Source organism: Heptranchias perlo, chromosome 24, assembly GCF_035084215.1.
Source record: "Heptranchias perlo isolate sHepPer1 chromosome 24, sHepPer1.hap1, whole genome shotgun sequence".
NCBI classification, from domain to species: Eukaryota; Metazoa; Chordata; class Chondrichthyes; order Hexanchiformes; family Hexanchidae; genus Heptranchias; species Heptranchias perlo.
The window spans coordinates 19,121,226-19,148,665 of NC_090348.1; the positions used below are offsets into that span (position 1 = coordinate 19,121,226).

At 41.0% G+C, this 27,440-nt stretch overlaps 1 protein-coding gene across 3 annotated transcripts in view; it reads left to right on the plus strand.

Moving 5' to 3' along the window:
• The first annotated feature begins 13,695 nt into the window (after nt 1-13,695).
• Nucleotides 13,696-27,440, plus strand: part of LOC137341603 (cAMP-dependent protein kinase type II-beta regulatory subunit-like) — a 75,152-nt gene continuing 61,407 nt past the window's right edge. The window contains exons 1-2 of one of the 3 annotated variants that reach the window (XM_068004862.1): nt 13,704-13,764; nt 13,968-14,242. In XM_068004862.1, the coding sequence (XP_067860963.1) occupies nt 13,975-14,242 (268 nt within the window). In that variant the 5' untranslated portion in view covers nt 13,704-13,764; nt 13,968-13,974. Of the gene's footprint in view, nt 14,243-27,440 lie in introns of all 3 variants that reach the window. The other 2 variants (XM_068004861.1, XM_068004863.1) reach the window with 2 other exon arrangements.

A 27,440-nucleotide genomic window follows, 5' to 3' on the forward strand; every position in this document is an offset into this window, starting at 1 on the left:
TCTTAATTAAGGTCTTTAGGTAAATATTTTTTTTTTGCAGTGGGGTGGTTCAAACAGCTATGTATTGCAAATAATTCAATTGGAATCAAAGTGTTATTATTGCACTAGTAAAGTAATATTACTCACTTTCTAAATAGATTATTCTCTTTAAAACTACACTGTGTGGAAGATATGGTGTATTGTAACCTGAATTTAGTTTTGAAAGAGTACTGTTGACATTGATAGCAGTGAAGAAAAGCTTCAGAAAGAACATAATTTGTTCAATCTTGGATATGCAATGACAAACCTGCTTACTGCTGTAAAGTGTATTTTCAGGAACCACAGTTCCTTTGACTCTGAGACAAAATTATTTAGTGACTTGAGACGTAACAAGCAAGCTTTAGTAACTGGCAAGATAGATGAACTGTTTATGGTTACAAGAGACCACTGAAGATGGAACTTTAAAAAAAAAATCCATACAGTATTCTAGATCAGAGCAAATAAATTGTTGTTTCATGTGGAAGAAATGTTTGGGGACTTGGATGGTGACGTGGGAGAAGATGAATGGACAAGTGTTGCATTTCCTATGGTTGCATGGAAGAAGCCTGGGAAAGGTAGCTGTAAGTTTGGGTTGTGAAAGAGTGAATGAGTGTGTCAAGAGGGAGTGGTCCCCTTGGAAAGGAGAGAGGCGAGGAGGAGATGTTCTTGGTGGTGACATCATGCAGAAATACTAGAAAATTATCTTGCAAGTATGGAGCCTGGTAGGATTAAAAAGTGTGGATTGGGGGTTGGGGGGGAACCCTGTCATAATTGAGAGAGCAGAGGGAAGATGAGAGCAAGGGCATGGGATAGGCCTGTTTTTTGTATCTTGGGGGTGTAAGGAGGTTGAAACAGGCTGTGTGGAGGTTCGAGTGTGTATTGTGGGGGGTGCGGGAGGGAAGATCTACTGAAGAGATTAAATTGGTACCAGTCTGTGAAATAATGTTTTGATGTTTAGTACAAGGGTTATGGTGGAGATAGGAAGAGTCGTCAGACATTTGGTCTCAGCCAGATAGAAGTCTTCCAGTCTTCCATCGTACAACAACAACACTTTATATCAGCAGGTTTAATTATGTTAGGATTAGAACTGAGAGAACAAAGCACTACCAGTTCAGAGGGAGATCTCGTCGAATAAGAGCAGTAGAGAAACCAAGATGACTAATGTGTTTTCTGTGTCATAAGGTTGCAATTTTCCAATTAGCACATCTGGATTACCACCCACGTGGTGCCATATAGGAATCGAGAGGGTCATTTCCTGCTTGTTAAGTGCTAAATTGTGGTTCTCGCAGTTGAGCTCTGATTGGGTGGCTTAAATTTCCAACCAGCAGGAGTCATGTTGCTACTGATTGGAAAATACTATACATTCCAATGTGGGGGAGGGACTGTTGAACTGTTTGCATGCAAAAAAAAATGGATAAAGGGCTCCAATGCCTGAATTTGGAAAATCATCTGTTGTCTTTTGTTATCATCCTACACAAGCACTGGAATGTCATGTTGATCACCTTGAAATGTTGATTAACGCAGTAAAATTTGTGTAGCCATCATAGTAATTACGTGGCAGATGTATTTCATGACTGATATTTGCAGAATTCTATTGTGCCCGGTTTACTTTGTTTTTCTATTTATTCAGTTCCTTGGTGGTAAATCCAAATAAATTTTTCAGACACCACATTTTATTGTGAAAATAAATCTGTTGCGATTGGAATGTTTCCTGAATGGAGTGAGGAGGATCTGTTCATGTGTTAATGACTTGTGTATGAAAACTATCTGAATTGCTATCTTTCTTTGTACTGAACCAAGCAATGGTATGTGCGGGGCCTCAAAGGGGATCTCTAAGGGGGTTAGGGACATGATACCCGAGAGACCATTCAACAAATTAGATACCGGAGTATATATTGCTGTGTACCTCAGACAGCTATTTACTGAGTACTCCCTGGGGAAGGGGTATTGTGGAAGAAAGTATGCAGGCCTCTCTGGAGTGCTCTTATGTATATTATTGGAACAAATATCTAATTTGGTCTAAAGATTCGAGAAGTTATTTCTTAAATGTTTGTTTCATGTTGCAGCAAATTATATTTATTATATCATTTAGATGGACATAAAAATGCTACGATATCCTGTCAAAATGACATGGAAATTGCTTCTAGATAGTTTAGTATAGCTTTTGAATAATGTTGAATTTCAGAAAAAAAACTTTTTTTGTTTATACCAAAATTAGGACAGTATACATTTTTGACTGTATGCGATAATTAAATTATGACTGACTTAATTCAAGGGGATATAGGTAAGAAAAAGTAAATTGGTGAGAAGCAACATACTGGAACAAATCCCCTTAAATTTCTACACTTATGTCATGTTATGCAATTTGCTGCCTGAGTACCATAATTTTGCATAAAAAGTCCCAGAGGCATGAAAATGATGCGACCCGATGTTCACTTGGGGCGTGAGTGTTGGGACCGGGACAAGCAGGAAACTTTCATGACAGCGTCTGTATGAAGCACGGATCACTTTAACTCCTAGGGATGCGCAGCAGGCGTGGCCTGGGACGCCTAAAAAATGGCCCCCATGAATTCAGCAGTGGGACCAATACTTGCGCAGAGTGGGCACAGGCCATCCCACTGCTAAATTGGTATGTTTTGCGCCCAAAAAACAGGCGCAATGTGTACCAATTTCTACCCAATGGAGTGTGGAATTGAATATTTACCACGGTCTCACTGTAGCCTAAATGCAGCCACATTTTCCCCATTACATCAGAAAAATTATCGAAGCAATATATCACATGGCAGCGTCAAGGTAAATATATTACACATCTTACAGATACCGAAAGGTCTGACATATGTTTGCTATATTATTTACCCACCACATTACAAAACTTGCAGAAAGTGCAACTTAACGCTGTTCATCCCTCTTATCAAATATTTTTTATTGTACATCCCACAGTGGATTAACAATATTTGCTTTAGATGCAAGTATTTTATTTATTTATCCTTCCCTCCTTAAAAGCTTCCTTCTTTTTCTTAGTTATGTACATAATTATAAAAGATCTTTATCCTCTTCCTTATTTTCTATACTGAATTTCTGGTTCTTACTGAAGCTGTCATTGATAAAGCAGTGAGAAAAAATTATTTGAGCAATTTTATTGGTCGGTTTTCTAGTAATTCCTTGTTTATGAATGATAACTTTGAAAAGAAAATTGGAGAGGTTTTGATTTCTCGGTTTTCTGCTGGTTAGTCTGATACTTTTTGATACTTTGGATTTCGATGCCAGTGTCATAGCTGCACTGGAACAGTTTAATTGGGGGTGGTGGGGGCAGGGAAAGCTAGATCTGGTGCATCGGACTTCAACATCTTATGATCAAATTTATCATGCACACCATACTTTTCCCCTTCATGTTTTCCTTGTATCTTTGTGGTTGCTTTTTATGTAAACGTGCAAACACAACTGTGCATACGGAAGAAATATTGATCCAAAAACATACAAATGGACATTAAGACTGCAACATCTAATTTTTCTCCCTCACAGTACTCCCAGGAATTATCACTGGTTCACATACCTCTACAAGCTGGCCAAGGTCAGCGTTAATTGAACCCCTCCAGCAAGTTTAGCCACAGTTGGAGCATATCTCAGAGAGACTAAAGCAGGGGAAAGGAAAAACTGTTTTAAGAAATAAAGGCTACATTTACCAGAAAAAACCCACAATTTTAATAAAGAAAAATAATTTATTATGTAAGTTTATTATTTGTGATGTAATCATAATATTGATTATATCACTAATAATAGAATGTTATTTGATAAGATTTTCAGTACAAATGCTTACTTTTCCCTCACAATTTTCCAGAACTTGCCCTCAGCATAAACAATACTTGACCCACTAGTGAAGCTCCTGTCTTGTGGATGTTTGCGCTGCTTTTTCTTCCAGCTGAGAGACATTGATGCCTATATTCAGAGTGGGCTTTCATTGTCTTCAAGATTATGATGCAATAACATTAAGATGGTCATTTGAAACTGGACTTTGGGGAGTGTTAAATTCCTTTAGGCATTTAGGCACGGATCGTGTGTTCCAACCGAGAGACCCGAGGCCAGCCTGAAATTACACCTCGGGCCTCATTAATATTATTTGCATGAGCTGCCGGTGCCTGTTGCACCTCCACAGGCAGGTCACCCATTTTAAGAAAATAAATATCGGGTCGCATGCCTTGCTGGCAGCGGTGAGGCAGGGAAACAGGATGCTATTGACAAAAGAGCGACAGTAGCCATGTCCTTGGAACTGACTATACGTTCTTTAAATGTTTACAGTGTTTTTATTATCTTAGTAAAAACTGGCAGCTTTCACAAATTCTCTTTGCAACCCAGAATTTTGGAAAACGGCTTCCCCGATACCGAGCTTATACTGTAATTGCTGTTATTCACGTTGTTTATTTCAAATCATTAGATAATTGCACGATAATTGCACAACTCATCTGCTTCATCCTGGATCACAATGTCTTCACCTTCGATAACCAGTTCTTTACCCAAACACACGGAACAGCCATGGGGACCAAATTCGCACCCCAATACGCCAACATGTTCATGCACAAGTTCGAGCACGACTTCTTCACTGCACAGGACCTCCAACCAACGCTATACACCAGATACATCGACGACATTTTCTTTCTATGGACCAACGGCGAAGAATCACTAAAGAGACTACACGACAACATCAACAAGTTCCATCCCACCATCAAACTTACCATGGACAACTCAGAATTGGTTTCTTTCTTGGACACACAAATCTCCATCAAAGACGGGCACCTCAGCACCTCACTCTACCGCAAGCCCACGGACAACCTCACGATGCTCCACTTTTCCAGCTTCCACCCTAACCACGTCAAAGAGGCCATTCCCTATGTACAGGCCCTGCGAATACACAGGATCTGCTCAGATGAGGAGGAATGCGATGGACACCTACAGACGCTGAAAGACGCCCTCGTAAGAACGGGATATGACGCTCGACTTGTCAATCGACAGTTCCGACGGGCCACAGCGAAGAATCGCATAGACCTCCTCAGAAGACAAACACGGGACGCAACCAACAGAGTACCCTTCGTCGTCCAGTACTTCCCTGGAGCGGAGAAACTACGCCATGTTCTCCGCAGCCTTCAACATGTCATCGATGACGACGAACACCTCGCTCAGGCCATCCCCACGCCTCCACTACTCGCCTTCAAACAGCCACCCAACCTCAAACAGACTATCGTTCGCAGCAAATTACCCAGCTTTCAGGAGAACAGCGTCCAAGACACCACACAACCCTGCCACAGCAACCTCTGCAAGACATGCCAGATCATCGACACAGATACCACCATCACACGAGAGGACACCACCCACCAGGTACATGGTTCATACTCCTGTGACTCGGCCAACGTTGTCTACCTCATACGTTGCAGGAAAGGATGCCCCGGAGCATGGTACATTGGCGAGACCATGCAGATACTGCGACAACGGATGAACGGACACCGCGCAACAATCGCCAGACAGGAGGGTTCCCTCCCAGTTGGGGAACACTTCAGCAGTCAAGGACATTCAGCCACCGATCTTCGAGACACACGACAACGCAAAATTGTCAAGCTGAAATTGATAGCCAAGTTCCGCACCCATGAGGACGACCTCAACCGGGATCTTGGGTTCATGTCACGCTACATGTAACCCCACCAGCAGGAAAAAAAAGTTATCTGTTTTTAATACAACTGGACATTCTCTCTCTCTCTCTCTCTCTCTCTCTCTCTGCCTTTTGGGTCTCTTTCTCTCTCTGGCTTTGCAATTTGACCCATTGTGTATTCAGTATACTGGGATGTACTGTTTTCCGTGGCTAACCTGTCTGAACACCAACGATACCTTTGATTGGTGTGATCGTGTCCCAGCCTAATATAAGAGATGCGATTTGAGAACCTTTCACTCACTCACTCACCTGACGAAGGAGATAATCTCCGAAAGCTTGTGATTTTCAAATAAAACTGTTGGACTATAACCTGGTGTTGTAAGATTCCTTACGTTTGTCCACCCCAGTCCATCACCGGCATCTCCACATCACGAAAACAAAGTCAAAGAAATTGACATTGAAATAGCAGTAGATTGTATTTGCTTCTGTCATTATAAAATAGCATATCCTTTGAATTACCAGGAAACCTACTAGTTTTAAATATAAAACTAAAATTTTAAAAAGCCCAGGATGGAACTGGGTTAACAAATTAAAATACTAAAGTATGAACTTGGCTCCTCTAAAGCGGGTGCTACCTGTTATAGCTCATTGGGGATTTTTTTGTAATACTCAGAGATAACATTCAACACTGCCTTTCTAGCCACAGGGGGAAAAGATTGCACTGCAGTGTATCACAAGGTAATCATGAGTGAGGAAGACTATTTGGCCCATCCTAGTTCATCTATCGTAGAGACCCTAAAGTTCCCCTATTGAATCATCCAATTGGTGCTTAAATGATTCCAGAGTTTTTGCCTCTGCTGCTCGATCTGGGACTCCATTTCATGTATTGATCACTCCTTGTGAAGAAAAACTATCAGTCTTACATTTCCCTTTACTAGTTGGTAGCTAAAGACCCTTGTTCTAATCCTGCAGTTTAATTTAAAGTAATTTTCTGGATTTACCTTTTCCACAGCACTTGCAATCTCATGCACCTCGATAAGATCACCTATCTGACATCTCCTCTTAAGGCTGAAAAGCGTAAGTTTTTCCAGTGTTTTCTCATAACTCAGACTTCTATGATTAGGGATCAACCTTGTGGCTCTTCTCTACACTGCCTCCAACACTTGAATATTTCCCTTGTGTCTCAGTGCCCAGAATTGGACACAGTACTTAAGGTGTAGTCTGACTAATGACTTTCTCTGACTTAAAATCTACAGTTTTGGCTATGTAGTTCAACATTCTATAGCCTTTGTTTGTTGCAACTCTGCATTGGTTGGACATGCTGAGCATGAAGTTTGCTATTTGAACACCATTAATAAAGCACCAGTCTTATCTAACCAGTTGTAGCCAGAGAATCACCTGCAATGGCTTCTCTTTCCGTTCTCACATCATTTTCTCTGAAGTTCCCCAAGGATCTATCCTTAGCCCCCTCCTATTTCTCATCCACATGCTGCCCCTCGTCGACATCGTCCGAAAACAGAATGTCAGGTGCCACTGACATCACACAGCTCGACCTCACCACCACTATTCTTGACCCCTTGACTGTCTCTGATTTGTCACTCTACTTGTCCAACATATAATACTGGATGAGCAGAAATTTCCTCCAAATAAATATTGGGAAGACCAAAGCCATTGTCTTCAGTCCCCACCACAAACTCCGTTCCCTAGCCACTGACTCCATACCTCTCCCTGGCCACTGTTTGAGGCTGAACCAGACCAGGTTCACAACCTTGACGTCCTTTTTGACCCTGAGATGAGCATCTGACCACATATCTGGTCCATCACCAAGACCACCTACATCGATATCCGTAACATCACCCCCCCCCCCCACCCCGTCTCCGCCCCTGCCTCAGTTCATCTGCTGCTGAAGCCCTCATCCATACCTTTGTAACCTCTAGACTTGACTATTCCAATACTCTCCTGGCCGGCCTCCCATTTTCCACCCTCGATAAACTTGAGCTCATCCAAAGCTCTGCTGCCCGTATTCTAACTCACATCAAGTCCCGTTCACCCATCACCCCTGTGCTCGCTGACCTACATTGGCTCCCAGTTCAGAAACCCCTTGATTTTAAAATTCTCATCCTTGTTTTCAAATCCCTCCATGTCCTCGCCTCCAGCCCTACAACCCTCCGAGGTCTCTGCGCTCCTCCAATTCTGGCCTCTTGTGCATCCCCTATTTTCATTGCTCCACCATTGGCGCCCCTGCCTCCAGCTGCCTAGGCCCGAGGCTCTGAAATTCCCTCCTTAATTCTCTATCCTCCTTTACGATGCTCCTCAAAACCCACCTCTATGACCAAGCATTTGGTCACCTGTGTGGCTCGGTGTCAAATTCTGTTTGAATACACCCCTGTGAAGCGCCTTGGGATGCTTTGCTACGTTAAAGGTGGTATATAAATGCAAGTTGTTTTTTGCAAATTTGACCAATTTCTATTGGGTATCTCAGTGCAAGTCATCGATGTAGATTAGAAACAATAGTGGTTCTAGCAATAAAGCCTGGAGCACCCCACTCACAACTTTCCACCCCACCCCAACATCACATCACCAACAAATGTTATTTTCTATCCTTTAGCGAATTTCTTATGCATTCCCAAGTTTTATCTGAATACCTGCAGCTTTGAGTTTAACTAATTGTTTTTAATGTGGAACTTTGTCAAATGCCGACTGGTAGTTTAGATATGACACATTGTCGGATTTACTATAGCCCATTTGGTTGTCAGTTCCCCATAGAAGGACATTGGTGAAGTATGACCAACCCTTTCTGAATCCATGCTGTTTACTAGGTTATTATTATTTAGGTTATGCCTGATCATCAATTCCATTATTTTACATTGGACTGAAATAGAACTAATGGGTTTGTAGTTGCTAGATTCTGGTTTGTCACACTTTTTGAATATCGGCACCAAGTTGGCCTGTTTCCAATCTACTGGTACCTGTCCAGTGTCCAGTGATACCCTTATAATGATTGTCAATGCCTGACAAATCTCCTCCCTCGGTTTCTTTGGCATTTTAGGATAAACATTATCTATCCCTGGGAATTTATTATATTTGAGCCATATTACCCTAGGACTTCCATCTCATTTATATCTAAGTAATTAATTTTGCTGGGGTTAACTGTTTGGAGAGGGCATTTTGCTCATATCTTCCGTTGTGAATACTTGGAGGAAATAGTCCTTCAGAATGTTTATTATCTTGTGCGTGTCCTCTATTTCAAGCCCATTTGCATCTTTTATAGTTCTTGCCTATTATGTTGATGTATTGAGAGAACTTCTCACTATTCTGTTTTACATCTGCAGCACTGCTTTTTTCTAAGCCCTTCTTTGCCACTCTATTCACCCTTTTGACATATTTCTGTATGTTCTTATATTCATCAGAGTGAACTCTATCCTTTGTCTCCTTGCAAAATTTATAAAGGTCAATTTTCTCTTTATTTCACTTCTGATTTGTTTATCAATCCATTTAGGGTTGCCCATTTAGTCTGAGCTTTCTGGTTTTAGGTATGTATTTATCCTGCATGCTCAACATTATGCCTTTAAAGGTGATCCACTTGTTCTCTATTAAAGTGTTGTTGAACAGCCTCCCCCATTCAATTTGCTTAAGTTTCTCCTTCATCTGATTAAAATGAGCCATTTTAAAGTTAAATACTTGGCTTCTGGTCTTTGGCATTTCAGAATCCCAGATCTTGTTGTTCTGTGGTCACCAACCTCAAGGATGTCACAACTCCTATTTTCTATACATTATCTGGATCATTTACAAATACCGGGTTGAGCTGGCCCCTACTTCTTGTGACATCTCTGATGCACTGAGCCATGAAACCATCATACATTCTTCTTACCACTCGGAGGGTGACTCTTCCTCAATTTCTAGCTTAATTTTACCCCCACACTTTTCATTTTTGGTCACCTGGTATATGTGTGGGGTGGGGGGACGGGGGTCGGTGAGGCACGCGGTTGGGGGGTGAACAGATTGGAAGACCTTGTGGTGGCTTCGCCATTCAATTAGATCATGGCTGATCAGAACCTCAGCTCCATTTTCCTGCGTTTGCTTCATATCCCTGGATACCCTTACCGAACAAAAGCCTTTCTATCTCAGTCTTGAAAACTCTAATTGTCCCAGCATCCTCAGCTTTTGGGGGAGAGAGTTCCAAATTTCTACTACTCTTTGTGTGAAAATGTGCTTCCTGATTTTGCTCCTGAATAGCCTAGCTCTAATTTTGATTCATCCACCAGAGGAAATAATTTTTCCGTATCTACCCTATCAAATCCTTTTAACATTTTAAACCCCTCAATCAGATCACCCCTCAATCACCTGTACTCAGGGGAATACAAGCCAAGTTTATGCTTTATGCAACCTGGCCTCATGATTTAACCCTCTAAGCCCCGGTATCATTCTGATGGACCTGCACTACGCCCCCTCCAAGGCCGCTTTATCCTTCCTGAGATGTGGTGCCCAAAACTGAACGCAGTATTCCAGATGGGGTCTGACCAAGGCTCTGTACAGCTTCCTCCCCTTTGTATTCCAACCCCCTTGAGATAAAGGCCAACATTCCATTTGCCTTTTTGATTGCTTTTTATACCTGTCTATTGAGTTTGAATGATTTATGTACTTGGACTCCCAAATAGAACCATAGAAAAGATACAGCACAGAAGGGGGCCATTCGGCCCATCGTGTCCGTGCCGGCTCGAAGAACAACCAGGTGCCCATTCTAACCCCGCCTTCCAGCACCCGGTCTGTAGCCCTGCAGCTTACAGAACTTTAGGTGCAGGTCCGGGTACTTTTTAAAAAGAGTTGAGGGTCCCTTCCTCTACCACCAATTTGGGCAGCAAATTCCATACACCCACCACCCTCTGGGTGAAAAAGTTTTTCCTCATGTCCCCTCGAATCCTTCTGCCAATTAGTTTAAATCTATGGCCTCTAGTTCTTGAACTCTCCGCTAGGGGAAACAGGTACTTCCTGTCTACTCTTTCTAGGCCCCTCATAATTTTGTACACCTCAATCAAGTCTCTCCTCTGCTCCAAGGAAAACAACCCCACCCTATCCAATCTCTCCTCGTAGCTGCAATTTTCAAGCCCTGGTAACATTCTTGTAAACCTTCTCTGCGTTCTCTCCAGAGAAATTACATCCTTCCTATAATGTGATGACCAGAACTGTGCACAATATTCCAGCTGTGGCCTTACCAGCTGGAATAATTATATCTCCGCTTTTATATTCTATACCTCGGCTAATAACGGAGAGCATTCCGTATGCCTTCTTCACAACCTTATCTACCTGTACTGCCACCTTCAGGGACCTGTGCACATGCACGCCAAGGTCTCTCACTTCCTCTGCCCCTCTCAATATATTCCCGTTTACTGCGTATTTCCTTTTACTGTTTGCCCTCCCTAAGTGCATTACCTCACACTTCTCCGGGTTGAACTCCATTTGCTACTTTTCCGCCCACTCCACCAACCCATTGATATCTTCTTGGAGTCTACCGCTATCTCTTCACTATCAACTACACAGCCAATTTTTGTGTTGTCTGCAAATTTGCCAATCATGCCTCCTACATTCAAGTCCAAATCATTAATATATACCACAAACAGCAAGGGACCCAACACTGAGCCCTGTGGCACACCACTGGAAACGGATTTCCATTCGCAAAGACATCCATCGACTTTTACCCTTTGTTTTCTGTTACTGAGCCAATTTTGGATCCAATTCGTCACATTTCCCTGTATCCCATGAGCTTTTATCTTTCTGACCAGTCTGCCATGTGGGACCTTGTCAAATGCCTCACTAAAATCCATGTAGACAACATCCACTGCACTACCCTCATCAATCCTCCTCGTCACTTCCTCAAAGAATTCAATCAAATTTGTAAGGCATGACCTTCCCTGAACAAATCCATGCTGACTATCCCTGATTAAACCATGCCTTTCCAAGTGACAGTTTATCCTATCTCTCAGTATTGATTCTAATTGTTTGCCCTCCACCAAGGTAAGACTGACTGGCCTATAAGTGTTCGGCCTTTCCCTCATACCCTTTTTAAACAATGGTACTACATTTGCAGTGTTCCAGTCCTCCTGTACCTCCTCTGTATCTAGTGAGGATTGGAAAATGATCCTCAAAGCATTCGCTATTTCCTCCCTGGCTTCCTTCAATAGCCTAGGAAACAATCCATCCGGCCCTGGTGACTTATCAACTTTCAAGGATTCCAATCCCTCTAGTAGTTCCTCTCTCGTTATGTTTACCTTATCCAATATTTCACTCCTCTCCTCTTTAACTACTATGTCTGGATCATCCCTTTCCTTTGTGAATATGGAGACAAAATAATCATTTAAAATCCTACCCACATCCTCTGATTCTACACACAAGTTACCCTTATCATCTCTGATAGGTCCCACCTTTTCCTTAGCTATCCTCTTGTTCTTAATGTACTGATAAAACATCTTTGGGTTTTCTTTAATCTTACTAGCTAATATTTTTTCATGCCCTCTGTTTGCTTTCCTTATTTCCTTTTTTACATCATCCCTGTACTTTCTATACTCCTCTAAGCTTTCTGCAGTATTTAGTTTTCTGTGACAGTCATAAGCTTTCTTTTTTTGCTTTATCTTGCCCCGTATACTTCTAGACAACCGGAGGCTATAAATTTAGCAGTGCCACCCTTTTTCTTTGAGGGGACGTGTCTGCATTGTACCTGTAGAATTTCACTTTTTAGTGCCTCCCATTGGCTTGCCACTGATTTCTCCTCAAGTAGTTGTGCCCAGTCCACTTCTGCCAAATCACCTCTTAGTTCTGTAAAATTTGCCTTCCTCCAATTTAAAACATTTACTCCTGATTTAACTCTGCCCTTTTCCATAATAATGCTAAAACTAACTGAATTGTGGTCACTATCCCTAATATGGTCATCCACTGTCACTTCACCCACTTGCCCATCTTCATTCCCCAGGACTAAATCTAGAATTGCATCCCCTCTTGTTGGGCTTGTCACATACTGGCTAAAAAAGTTCTCCTGGACACCGATCAAGAATTTTGTGCCCTCTGTGCCCCTCACACTGTTTGAATCCCAAATCTCTTTGCTCCTCTATAGTCCCTAGTTTCTCACCATTTTGAAAATATTTTGATTTATCTTCCTTGTGTCCAAAGTGGATAACTTCTCACTTGCCCACATTGAAATCTATTTGCTGTAGTTTTGTCCACTCACTCTCTCTGTCCCTCTGCAACTTCCTGCTCCCATCTGCACTACTGACTGTCCCTCCTAACTTACTGTCATCTGCAAACTTGGACATACAACTCTCTATTCCTTCATCCAAGTCATTAATAAATATGGTAAAATGCTGAGGCCCCAGAACAGATTCCTGGGGAACACCACTTGTCACATCCCACCATCCCCACTCTCCGTCTCCTACCAATTTCCAACCCAAGTCAAAAGGCTACCTCCAATTCTGTGCGCTCTCATTTTTGCTAATAATCTCTTGTGTGGAATCTTATTAATTTTTATCCAGATGTTGTATGCAGTTTTTCTGCATTATGAGGAGTTTTGCCAGGGACCCCATATTTGCACAGGCCCCTGTCGGACTGTGTGTTAACTGCCCTTGCATTGGGCTCCTGCCCGGTTCACTCTATCGGCCCAGCCAAAAGAGAAACTTAACACTCTGACTTTAAACCGCTTGGGTTTTCCCAATTTAGATCGGATTGATTGAAGTCACCCATTAAAATAACTTTCCTGTTCTTAGATATCCATCAAATCTTTTCATAGAGCCAATTGTCTTCCTTTTTGTGCTGACCTGGTGCTCCATGGCATTCTGAAACTTTTGCATTGTTGGGTTTGTTTTCATAACTTATTTTTAACACCCAAACATGACACACGGTTGTGCTATGTTCCATTCGCGAACATTGCAGCACTACATAGCAGGCAGCATCGCCCCTTTAAACAGCAGTTGTCTTCTCTGCGCTGTCATTTTTGCTTTACAGACGTAAATTCCCGGCCCCGGCGGTTCCCATGGTTTCTGGGATCACGTGCAGCTGGAAGTCCGTGAGCGGGGAGGCTCCTGTGAAAGATGCTGCGAATTACATTCTGCCACTGAAAACTGGTAAGGAATAGAGGGGAAGGTACCATGATACTTTCATTCAGCAAAGCGGCATCCCCCAAGACGTAGACTTTAGGATAAACTTACATTTGCGGGAGTTTTCATGTGTAGTAACCATTTGAGACTATATCAGAAGTAAGTTACTTTTATTTTCTATTGACCCACACGCACACTGTATTTTTGTAGTAATTCCCTGTGCATCACAGCATAGGAATGAGCATTAAAATCCCAGCTGGGCTGACAGACTTGCTGCAAGGCTTCACTGTGGAGGTGTTGAGGAAGCAGCCAGTCGACCTGGTCGAGTTCGCTGTGCAATACTTCACCAAACTGCGGGCGAGCCAGAAGGTGCCTTTCGGCAATGAGAGGAGCGGGAGCGGGGCTTTTCGAGCCACAAAGGCGGTTAACTTCGCCGACGAACCCATGCAAACCGACTCGGAGAACGGGGAGGAAGAGGACGACGACGACGACGAAGAGTTTGAAGGTACGGTCTTGTAGATTTTCATTTTAAACTTAAAAAACAATGTTTTTTGATCTAAATAGGTGGCGTTGCATTAGATTTACTTTATGTGAGGGGGGGGGGAGAGGAGAATGTTATCATTGGAATATAATTAATAGGAAGCTAGATAAGTACATGAGGGAGAAAGGAATAGAAGGATATGATCATCGGGTTAGATGAAGTAGGGTGGGAGGAGGCTCGTTTGGAGCATAGACCAAGACCAGTTGGGCCAAATGGTCTGTTTCTGCTCCAAATTCTATGTAATTGGCTTAGTGTGCAGCTGGCCTCAGTAATTGGAGCCCTCGAGTGGCATTGGATAAATCCTTTTAATGTACATTTAAAAATACTGTCCGGGAGCACTTTATTTTCGTTGGGGTAAGAAAACATTAAGACTGAGTTGGAAGTGACATGCAAAGGTTAGGATTGTAATGCTGTTTTATTATTTAAAAATTGTTTTCAGTGTTGGGTGAGTTGGGGACAGCCTTGATAAATGCATGACTCACTGGTAGTATATGATGGGCTTGGGGACAGAAGAGCTTCTAGATCTGATGAGGTGGGTGATTGTTTCCTACTTGGTCATTGACACTTTTCGGAAGGGACAATCTTGTTAATTTGGTTGCAGTATTAGAAACATACTAAGCAAGAGGCTGATAAGCAATTGATCGAGCTGCTGCAACTGTGTGAGGGGAATGTTTAATTCATGCAGGGACTGGAGTTAACCTGGTCACTACAGACCGTTCTTAACCAGTCCTTTTGTTTTTATATAAAGCACTACTGTAATTTGTAATTCTGTCTATTGTAACCTGTATCTTAGCATCTTGCTTGACATCATTAAAGTTTATCACTCCTCTTCTCTTTCTGCCCCCCTCCCCCCAGTGAACCCTCTATCAATAACTCAGCTCCTGAGTAGGAAAGACCCAGATTTTATCACTGAGTACTTCCCTCACTATTGTACAGAACAATTTGTGACTCAATGTATGTACATGCAGGTATTGTGAAATCTGTATTGTAATGTGTATCAAACCATATTCAGAGAAAAAGTGTAAACTTGTGCAAAAAAACCCTCTTTTTAGTGGTGTGACGAAGGTGTCTCAGCTGTGGATTGGCAAAATTGTGGAGGCAAGATAATCGATAATGGATGAGATTTTTCAAGGATTAAATCTCCATTAGCAGTGATCCAGCAGTTAAAGAGGAGGTAAATACACTTCTTGCAGATGGAGCCTTGTGTCCAGGAGACTTAATCAGTAACTGTGAACTCTGTTAATAACTGACCGGCAACTAGGGGTTTAGCAGGAAACCACAAACTACTCTGAGCTCAAACAATGTTACAGTAAGTTATTAGTGACAAAGCAGTTGTGTGTAATAGGAAAAAACACTCATCAGTTTTGCCATGCTATGATATTAGTTGATCTCCCCTAGCATTGCACACGTAGAGCAGAGACCAAGTGTCATCTTCTGATGAAGTGGAGTTAGATGGCAGCGTATAATTGGACCTGCACATCTCTCTTTTAAAGGCATACAGTCTTCCTTTATTTTTATGTCTCCATTATAAATTCCTATGCCCATATTTATTTTGAAAACTCTTATGTAAAGTTGCCACACTGTTATTACAGTCTCCTGCCAGTGGTGATGCTGCAGTGCCTCAACTGGTGAAGGGTGTAATTACAGAATGGCAAGTTTACGTCGGCAGTTTCCATCTTTGATGTGGATGTAGCAATTTTATAATGTGAAAATTGACAGGAAGTGTATGCAGACATAACATGTTCATATAATGCTTCAATGTATAAAAAGTCCCAAAGCACTGCACAGAAGCATAAGGTGGAAAAAATGGATGCTGAGAAGGAGGTAGCAGATGAGATGACCTAAAACTTTTTCAAAGAGATGGGTTTTAAGGAGGGTCATAAGAGGAAGAGGAGAAGGAGGTGGAGTGGCATAATCAGTGTTACAATACATCGTGGCTTGGATCAATAGAGCATTGGATGCACTTATGATTTTTAATGCTGTTTTTGGATTTGTTTTTGGAGCCTGATTAAAAATGACTAGACAGATGTCCTAGAAGTTCTCTGTAATCAGATCATCCCTTGCCCAATGTTGCACTCCTGTGTAATCCCAGATGTTATTTTACCATCTGCTTCACTTAGCACAATTCTTGGACATACCAGCCTAACTTTTCTAATTTGGTTTATTTTGAAGCTGATGTCAACCCATTAATGCTGCCAATAAAATAACACCAATCAGACCAGGCTACTGTGTCTTCCTATCCTTGTTTTGGTATGCAAAACAAACCATAGCTGTTAACCATAATCTGTGAAATATTGCAATAACAGTGAAATACAAAAATAAAATTTGTGGTGCAGCACCAGTAGTTAAAGTGAGGTAGATGTTTACGAATCACTTGGGGTAACATTCTCATTCTTGCAATCACTCTCTAACTTTATCTTTTTTTTTGCCCTCTTTGTTCCTCAGCCCATCTTTCCCAGTACCTCAAAACTGTGGCACTCATCATCTTTAATTTTCCTGTAATCTAAACCCTAACTTTTGTCTTCTAATCTTCACTTGATTTACCTTGTCCTTTGTCCTGCTGTTTTCAACCTTGATTGTGTCCTGCACTACAGGCTTCAGACCTTCACCTAGGTTTTCCATGTGCAATCTTCCTTTTTTAAAAAAAATAACTAATTGTTGTTAGCTGTTCATGCCCACATCATAGAAAGAAAGAATGAACTTGCATTTGTGTTGCGCATGACCTCAGGATATCCCAAAGTACTTTACAGCCAATGAAGTGCTTTTGAAGTGTAGTTGCTGTTGTTGTGTAGGGAAATGTGGCACCAATTTGTGCACAGCAAAGATACCACAAACAACAATGAGATAAATACCAATTAAACTGTTTTTAGTGATATTGATTGAGGGATAAATGTTGCCCAGGACACTGGGAGAACTCCCCATTGAAAAGTGCTGTGGGATCTTTTCTGTCCAGAGGTTTAATGCTATCCAAAAGATAAAGTTGGTCTGTTTGTAGCTAATTGTTTCACTGAAGTAGACTGTTCCCTATTCCTGATCAAAGGTGCTGCTTCCTGATGTGCCAAAGCTCATTAGTATTTAGTCCATCTTGTTACTGTTTTGAAGATTGATTATTTCATATTTCATTGCTCTGTTCTAGAACCTAGTCATCTCTTGATGGTGCTTGGCCCACTGTTGTACAAGTATGCACTCACCGCATATTCCTCTTCATAAATTTAAATACTCTGGCTTTCTGGTGTTAGCAATTGCTCTTCCAAAAGTCTTGAGTACCTTGAACAGCAGTTTTTTTTTTTCTAACTTCACTTTTTCTCTTTGGACTATATTAAACTTTGGTTAGATAAGGACATCCTTCTCCCTTTGTCAGTTTCACGTTACTCATTCATGTTGCCGTGTGTTCCTCTCTCCTTAGCAGTTCTTACCAACTTCAGCTTAAAGATAGCAGAGTAGTTCATCTTATCTGGGCCACTGTAATTCATAAACTAGAGCACAACTCTAAAAGGGGTACAGGAACAGAGAGATCTGGGGATATATGTGCATAAATCATTGAAGGTGGCAGGGCAGGTTGAGAAAGCGGTTTAAAAAAGCATACAGGATCCTGGGCTTTAAAATAGAGATATAGAGTACATAAGTATGGAAGTCCTGGTGAAACTTTATAAAACACTGGTTTGGCCACAACTGGAGTATTGTGTCAAGTTCTGAGCACCGCACTTCAGGAAAAATGTGAAAGCCTGAGAGAGGGTGCAGAAGAGATTTACTAGAATGATTCCAGGGATGAGGGACCTTAGTTACGTGGATAGACTGGAGAAGCTGGGGTTGTTCTCCTTGGAACAGAGACAGTTGCGAGGAAATTTGATTGAGGTATTCATAATCATGAAGGGTCTAGACAAATTAGCTGGAGAGAAACTTCGATTGGCGGAAGGGTCAAGAATCAGAGGACATAGATTTAAAGTGATTGACAAAAGAACCAAAGGTGACATGAGGGAAAACTTTATTATGCAGTGAGTGGTTAGGATCTGGGATGCACTGCCCGAGGGAGTGGTGGAGGCAGATTCAATCATGGCCTTCAAAAGGGAACTGGATAAATACTTGAAAGGAAAAAAAATTTGCAGGGCTACGGGGAAAGGGTGGGGGAGCGGGACTAGCTGGATTGCTCTTGCATAGGGCTGGCGCGGACTCGATGGGCCGAATGGCTGCCTTCCATGCTGTAACCCTTCTATGATTCTATATCAAATTTTAAGCCTCACTGTCAAATTTGAAATGCATCCAATTCCAAGTCTCTGTAATGTAGGATATTATCAGCTCTTTTCATGTGCTGCTAAGGGTGTTCACACGGTGCTATAGTGAAGAACTTGATGCAGGAGATTCCATGCCATACCTTAAAAAAAACCTTTTTATGAGGCCTAATTTCATCAAGACTTTTCTTTTCCACATAAAATTAGCCTTGGTTTCCGACCCATGTCGCCATGCAAAATTGAACGCGTTAAATGGAAAAATTACAGTCACTGAAAAATGAATAGAACTCCAACTTTAAAATTCGCCAAACCATCAGTTTGATTTTTGAAAGCTAATACAGTGGTATGAACAAAATTGCCAGGATCTTGTTGAACTTAATATTTATACAACTTATGTAACCAATAATACACTGGCTGTTGCGTTGTTTTCTGCCATGTGAGAATCTGCGATTGCGTTTTTGAGGGTCCTTAATCTAATTTTATTTTAAAACGGTCTTTACTATTTTCACCATTGGTGAGTGCTAAACTGCAATCTATGGAAACTTTCCTGTGATTACTACTTCTATATATTTTGCATATTGGCAGAACATAAATTTACTTCTTCAAATCTAACCTGCAACAAGCTTGCACAACTACAAAGTAAATAAAGCTTAACAAAATAAAGAACCCACCAAGATCGCGTACTTATAATCTGCTCGCACTCGGTCACTGGAACCTCTACACATAAAGGGCAACGTGATATGTATCCCAATGACTTACTCCTACCTACTCTTGAGGTGCCAGTACATATTACTCACAGTGCAACTAACAACAGATTTCAGATCAATAAACTACCCCATAAGCATTAAACATTTTTTAACTGCATCATATAAATCCATATGTTGTGCAAAGAAGCAGATAATGCTGATGACGTTATAGAATACTATATTTCCTTACAAGAAAAGAAGATATGTAACTCTTTGGTTATGTGGTCTCCATTCACAGCATAATATTTCATAATTTGTAATATTTTGCTAGAATATAGTCTATTCTTGATTATGTAAACCTGAGTATAAGAAAGCAGAATAGATTCTATCGGAGCTTCATGTTCCTTATGGCAGTATCTTGTACTTGTGTAGTGTGTTTTAATGTTGCAAAATGTTTCAAGATGGATCACTGGGTGGGAAGTGTAGCAAGGGGCACCAAGCAGGCTATGAAAGAATTAGGGAAGGTAGCCAAAGATGAGCTTTGCAGATAGAGATGGTGGAAGGGTTAGAAAGAGAATTTTAAACTGCATTAAAGTAAAGGTTGAATAAACTTTTTTTAATGTCCACGCAAAATTGTTTTAAAATTCTGTCCCTCTTGAATACATTTTATTTTCAACAGGCTATTCCTCAAACATTTGAACTTTCATTTCCAGCAACCTGGGGGGAACACAATTTGGTTATTTTGTGCACAACATATTAACAATTCAGTCTCTGTGCAATTCAATGTATCAAATGATTCATGTTTATGATTCATTGATTTGATATTAATTAGTGGATTCTGTGAAGTTGTTGGGGAAATATGTCTTTGATGTCTGTATCCGTAGTGAAAATGGCAGCAAAAGCAGATTCATTAACGTAGATACTAAAGCCACAAATATGGCTTGATTCGGTTCCATGCTGTTAAATTGTAAGTTAGAACTATTTGTTTTCATAAACATGCATGAGTGATAAATTATGTAGACTATGCAGAAGCTGATTACTCACCTAAGAAATAGGAGCAGGAGTAGGCCATACGGCCCCTTGAGCTCCTCCGACATTCAATAAGATCGTGGCTGATCTTCGACCTCAACTCCACTTTCCTGCCTGATCCCCATATCCCTTGATTCCCTTAGAGTCCAAAAATCTATCCATCTCAGCCTTGAATATATTCAACGACTCAGCATCCACAGCCCTCTGGGGTAGAGAATTCCAAAGATTCACAACCCTCTGAGTGAAGAAATTCCTCCTCATCTCAGTCTTAAATGGCCAACCCCACATCATGGAACTGTGCCCCCTAGTTCGAGACTCTCCAACCATGGGAAACAACAGGCATTGAGTGCAAAAGCAAGGAAGTTATGCTAAACCTTTATTAATTACTGGTAGGCCCCAGCTGGGGTATTGTGTCCAATTCTGGGCACCACACTTTAGGAAAGATGTCAAGACCTTAGAGAGGGTGCAGAGGAGATTTACTAGAATGGTGCCAGGGATGTGGGTCTTCAGTTATGTGGAGAGACTGGAGAAGCTGGGGTTGTTCTCCTTAGAGCAGAGAAGGTTAAGGAGAGATTTAATAGAAGTGTTCAAAATCATGAAGGGTTTTGATAGTGTAATTAAGGAGAAACTGTTTCTAATGGCAGAAGGGTTGGTAACCAAAGGATACAGATTTAAAGCAATTGGCAAAAGAACCATAGGCGAGATGAGGGGAAATTTTTTTATGCAGCGAGTTGTTATGATATGGAATGCACTGCCTGAAAGGGTGGTAGAAGCAGATTCAATAATAACTTTCAAAAGGGAAAGATAAATACTTGAAGGGGAAAAATTTGCAGGGCTATGGGGAAATGGCAGGGAGTGGGACTAATTGGATAGCTCTTTCAAAGAGCCGGCACAGGCACAATGGGTTGAATGGCCTCCTTCTGTGCTGTATGATTCTATAACCTCCTAGCATCTACCCTGTCAAGCCCCCTTAGAATCTTACATGTTTCAATGAGATCACCCCTCATTCTTCTAAACTCGAGAGTACAGGCCATTCCACTCAATCTCTCCTCATAAGACAACCCTCTCATCCCAGGCATCAATCTAGTGAACCCTTTATTGCAGTGCCTCCTAAGGCAAGTATATCATTCCTTATATAAGACCAAAACTGAACACAGTACTCCATGTGAGATCTCACCAAAGCCCTGTACAATTGTAGTAAGACTTCTTCACTTTTCTACTCTAACCCCCTTGCAATAAAAGCCAATGTGCCATTTGCCTTCTTATTTTGCTTGTTGCTAATGGACTGGGGTTTTCATAGTGGAGTGACACACAACAGGCACATGGTTTAAAGAATAGGGACATCCACTTTGATTTTACCAGCATGGAGTTTAATAACTTGTGTATTTTGTAAAGCTGGGGTTCTGATTACTTTATAAACCATTCAAACTTTACTTTTATACTTTGTGATGCTCTTCTGGCTGGCTTCCCATTTTCCACCCTCCATAAACTTGAGCTCATTCAAATCCCTGCTGCCCATATTCCAACTCGCACCAAGTCTCGTTCTCCCATCACCCCTGTGCTTACTGACCTGTGTTAGCTCCCAGTCCGGCAACGCCTCAATTTTAAAATTCTCATCCTTGTTTGCAAATCCCTCCATGGCCTCGCCCTTCCCTATTTGTGTAACCTCTTCCAGCCCTACAACCCTCCAAGATCTCTGCGCTTCTCCAACTCTGGCCCCTGCACATCCTTGATTTTAATCACTCCACGATTGGTGACCGTGCCTTCAGCTGCCTAGGCCCTAAGCTCTGGAATTCCCTCCCTAAACCTCTACACCTTTCTACTTCTCTCTCCTCCTTTAAGACGCTCCTTAAAACCTATCTCTTTGACCAAGCTTTTGGTCACCTGTCCAAATATCTCCTTATGTGGTTTGGTGTTAAATTTTGTTTGATAACGCTCCTGTGAAGCGCCTTGGGACATTTTACTACGTTAAAGGTGCTATATAGATGCAAGTTGTTGTTTGAGCCGCTCAATTTGTCTTGTAGCTTTGCATTACATTATCCAAACCAGCTATCTGTTTATAATATTTAACTTATATAAAGTTGATGCCCATTACAGGCACATTGTTCTTGTCTGATTCTTGCACAGTTACAGAAAATGTATTGCTAGACTAGTTGAGTGGCCGTTCTCTGCTCAAGTTAACAGAAGATTGAAAAGAAGATGGCAGAAAATGTAAATGGCCTTCATGTCACTGCTACGTTTATACTTTGCAAGTTAAAATACAGTAAGGACTGAAACCTTATGGTTTCTTTGGTCCAGGATCTGTATTTGACAGAGCCCTTACTGATAAAGAATTCCTTCCACTTGAGTTCAGAGAGAGCAAATTTGGTTTTGTGATGAGTTGTTTTTGACATGTCTTGACATTTTTATATCTGTCTTGGAATCTGCATAAATACAACTGCTGAATTATAGCAACAACCAGGAGTTTAAAGATTTCCATAAAAGGATAATAAACTTTAAATCATTTTAAAAAAAAAACTGGGCAGAATCACTTTTTTGATATTCCTTCATGAGAATTATTTGTCACTCAGCCAGTACTAAAATCATGCTGAAGAATTCCCAAGTGTATTTTTACTCAGTGGTATGTTAAAATAATGTAGTTGTAACTGACCCAGTAGGTCTAACTAATTTTTAAGATTTTTCAAAATGTATATAACTTGGGAGAAATTTATATGGCAGGGATATGGCCATTAATCTTTCACCTTATGACCTGGGGACACAGACTGTTAATGCCACAAGTCTACCTGCAGAGTTCCAAATGAGTGATGCAACTGTGAACTCTTGCTGTGCTGAATAAGTGGGCACTTAGTCAGCAATGCAGATACTGAAAACAGTATTTTAAGGTTAAATGATCCCTTTTACTGGTTATAGATTACCACTGTTAATTGAAATAGATTTTATTAGGTTAAGGATCTTTGGTAATATAAATATAACTTTCTTTCTGACATTCCATCCAGTGACTTGTTAAAACTTTACAGTTATTTTCTATTGTCTCTGTTACACATTTTGCACACTTTTTTAGGAATGCTTTTGACTTTTTCCAAACCTGTCCTTGCGCATCCTGTACTCTAACTCTCTGTAGCAGCAATAACTCTTCACTGTTCTGTACCTTCAGGTCATTTAGCTTCTGCAAGGTATTCCTGACCACCTGCAAAGATCCTAGTGTTGTTTTCATCTTAAGGTCAGAAGCAAGTACTTGTTTGTTTTATCTTTCAGCATGCTCATAGAGATTATCAGAGGTACAACCTGAGTCTCATTTTTAGTTTTGGTATTATTCCCAATACTCCCAAATCATGTATAACATCATAACTTTTTGCTGTACACACATCTTAACATCTATCCATACTGTGCAGGTGATGGGTGTGCAATATGCCAGCTAATGTATTTTCCAACTGATTAACCTTGGTAGCAAGTTTGTTATGAACCTGGATTTTGGGGAGTATGTATGTTCCCATCAGTCATGAATTCTTTCCAGTCATACATCCTTTTTAGTTCATATTTTTGCAGTTGCTGTTGGGAGAATTTGTAAAAGTCAACATAATTGGAAATCATTTCTACCACAAAGTTGACTTCATGATTCAACCTCAAGATTCATTATTATTTGTACCTGTATTGTTTAGTGGTTTCAGCAAATCTGATCATATCTGGTTATACTTCCTGATTTATCCAGTCAACATTTATCTTGCAGCTCTTGTACGGGGCAAAGCCTCTTTCCATTCCATAGATCTGCTGGACGAACCATTATTTCCATTTGTCAATTCATTCTTGATCCTAATGGTGGCATATTAGTCCATGTCATACATACAAAATGAACATACGAATTAAGAGCAGGAGTAGGCCATTCACTACACAACCCTACAGGCACATTATTTTTTTGTTAAAAAGCATGTCATCTTACAAATCTGGATTATTCAAAGCTTGAAGTGTGATTTTTATTATACTGTGGGTAATTCATCTTAGCTTTTCCATCAGGTTTCATATCCGATCTACCAAGTGCAGGGCATGGGGAATGCACCATAACATGGGTTGGAGCTGGAAAACTATGAACCTCTAACTTACATTAAGCAGCTCTCATTTCCTGTAGCATTTGTGCCCATGACTGGTTCAGTCCTCTGGCATTTCCTTCCCAGAAAAATTCTTTGAACAACCTACTTTCTAAAACATAGCTATTTGACCGTGTTTTTAAACTTTACACTGTTGAGTGGCTGGTGTGGCTAATTTTAAAGTTCAGGGTTGATGTATACGAGTACATCTTAGGAAATATTCACGTACATTACTTTAATACAATGAAAAAATCATTGCTTGTACAGTAAACTGAAAAACTGGCACATCAGCCTTTGTTTGTAGAGGCAACGTCAAGAGAAAGGGATTTGGAAAAAAAACATCTGTCAGTATTGAGTGAGACAAAAATAAATGCACAGCAGACCTGACGATTTATAGTTTTAAATCCTGGCTCTCCTACAGATCCAATAAATCTTTCTATTCTCTACATACTGTCATGTAGTTGGAGAAAACATGTCTTTTTTTAACCTAATTTAAAAAAAAACTCATGGTGCTAATTTGCTTAGAATTCTGCAGAGATTGAATATGAAGTTGGCTTTAATTTCCAGGTTACTTTGTGAAATTTACTCTACTATTTTCTGCAGTTAGATCTCAGTAAATCTCTTAAAATTTTCTTTGCCCTGGCCAAATATAGATTTATAAAAATTACATGAAAAGCTTACTTCCAAAATTTGTCATCTGCAGTACCGAGGGGAAAAATAATTAATTACAGGAATTGCATGCTTTGCTAAGTGCTATTTTCGATTTCCTTGTTTTTACTTTAAAGAATGGCCTGTTATTTGATGCAGTGATTGTCCCTTGTTTTATGCAAAAAAGTGTGTTTTCTACTCACTTTTTTAGATTGAAAGTGCTGTCCTGGGTCCTCTTCAATATTAGTGGGCCTCCCATAGCATTGCATGTAAGTTGGAAGATATGGTGGGAAAATGAGTGGGTATATAATAACTTTTTTGAAGACTGCAGAGTGGGATCAAGTGGAAATAAAATTTAACAGCGGCATGGCTCCGAGTTGGTGATTGAAGAAAAATGTTTACACAGTCAGGGCTTGGAACTTGAGAGAGGTGGGTTGGAAGCTGCAGTGAGGCAACATTTTGAAAGAGCCAGGACAGGATTGGAGGATGTAAAAATTTTAAAGAATTGGGGCCAGGGACAAGGTAGGCTGAAAATGTTTAAGTCGTCATGGCTAGGGGATGGGGTGTGAATATGGGAGGAGGTTGGGGACGTTTTGCAAGTAGGCAGCTGTTTTGAAGAAGGGGGCAAAAAGGAAGAAGTATCGAGTTTAAGAGTCTGGGTCAGGGCTAGTATCAGAGAGGGCTAAAATATTTAGTTTGGGGTTTGGGGGAAGAGTTAACATTTGTGAAGAGAGGGACTGGACTGTACAGAAAATCTTTCTGGAGATGGGGCTGGGAAGCTGTGGGGAGAGAAATTTGCAAGAACAAGTCCAGGAAGGCAAATTGAGCTGAGGCTTTGGCCTGGGAAGGCAGCAAAACTGCAAGGCTGGATTGCAGGCAGCCAGAAATAAAAGAAACAGAACTTGAGACTGAAAAGTTAGGCTAGCAGCCAGAAGAGGCTCAGTGGTTTGATGGGAAGCATGCAACTACAACACGATAGGCAAATGTTTACAAAGGACATTGCTATTATAAATGTTTACATAGACAGTTTCCATTGTAAATATTGACCTAAAAAGAGTTTAAAAAGTGGAGATACAGGGAGTCTCTGCATACCACAACACTTCTAATAATATGTATGTACACATTGTTCAAGGCAACTGTAGAAATTAAAATTGAATCATGTGTTGTGTTTCAGAATGTTTGACCATTTTGCCACAGAAGATCTGGTTATGATTTATATTTTAAAGTGAGTCCACAAGGATTTAAAATCTACTTCACAACCAGAGCTTGGGGAAGGGGTGTGGTGGTGGCAGGTGTGAAAAATGGAAGGAGTTGTGTTTTTGAACCAAACTGAATGGGCTGTTCTGTGGGGAATGTTGCTTGTCTTCTGATCAGGCAATTGGAGTCCATTCAGACTTATCAAGATAAAACCTCTTTTTTATTTTGGAAGCAGCAAGAGAAAGTTGTCAGGGGCCTCTGCCCAGATGGAGAGACTGACTTGATGGTCAGCCCTACTGTCAAACCCCTGGACAGGGAAGGGGTCAGAGGTGAAGCCTTTAATTTCATGTCCAGAGAAGGAACAAAAGAACAGGGAAACAAATGTTTTGGGCCAGTTGGTAAGATCTGCTGAGAGTCAGGTAAAGATCAGGTAAGGGCCTAGGCCTGTCTACCTTGAGAGCTGACCTGCAAGGTCAAGCTGTGGTGGAGGGGCGATAGTAGCCACAAGAGGTGGTAGCGAGGGGAGGCCAGCAGCATCTCTCCAGAGGTTCAATTTTAGCTTCACCTATCTTGGAAATGCAGCTGGGAGGGCTCGGAGTTGAGCAAAATGAATACATAAGCTTAATTGTGACATAAAAGTGTGACAGACATGAGGAAAAAGTCACTCTGTCTGGATGGGATGCATCCTACGTTGCTGAGGGAAGTAAAGTGGAAATTGCAGAGGTGCTGGCCATAATCTTCCAATCCTCCTCGATAGGATTGCCAGAGAACTGGAGAATTACAAATGTTACACCTTTGCTCAAAAAAGGGTGTAAGGATAAACCAGTCAGTTTAATCTTTGTGTGGGGAAGCTTTTAGAAAAGATATTCCAGGACAAAATTAATGAAGGAAAGCCAGCATGGATTTGTTAAAGGCAAATCATATTTAACTAACCTGATTGAGTTTTTTGATGAGGTAACAGAGAGGGTGGGTGAGGGCAATGGGGTTGATGTTGAGTACATGGATCACTTGATAGGCTTGTCAGCAAAATTGAAGCCATGGGATAAAAGGGGCAGTGGCAACATGGATATGAAATTGGCTAAGTGACAGGAAACAGAGAGTAGTGGTGAACGATTGTTTTTCAGACTGGGTGTTCTCCAAGGGTAAGTACTAGGACCACTGCTTTTTTTGATATATATTAATGACTTGGACTTGGGTGTACAGGGCACAATTTCAAAATTTGCAGATGGCACAAAACTTGGAGGGGTAGTATTCAGTGAGGAGGATAGTAATAGACTTCAAGAGGACATAG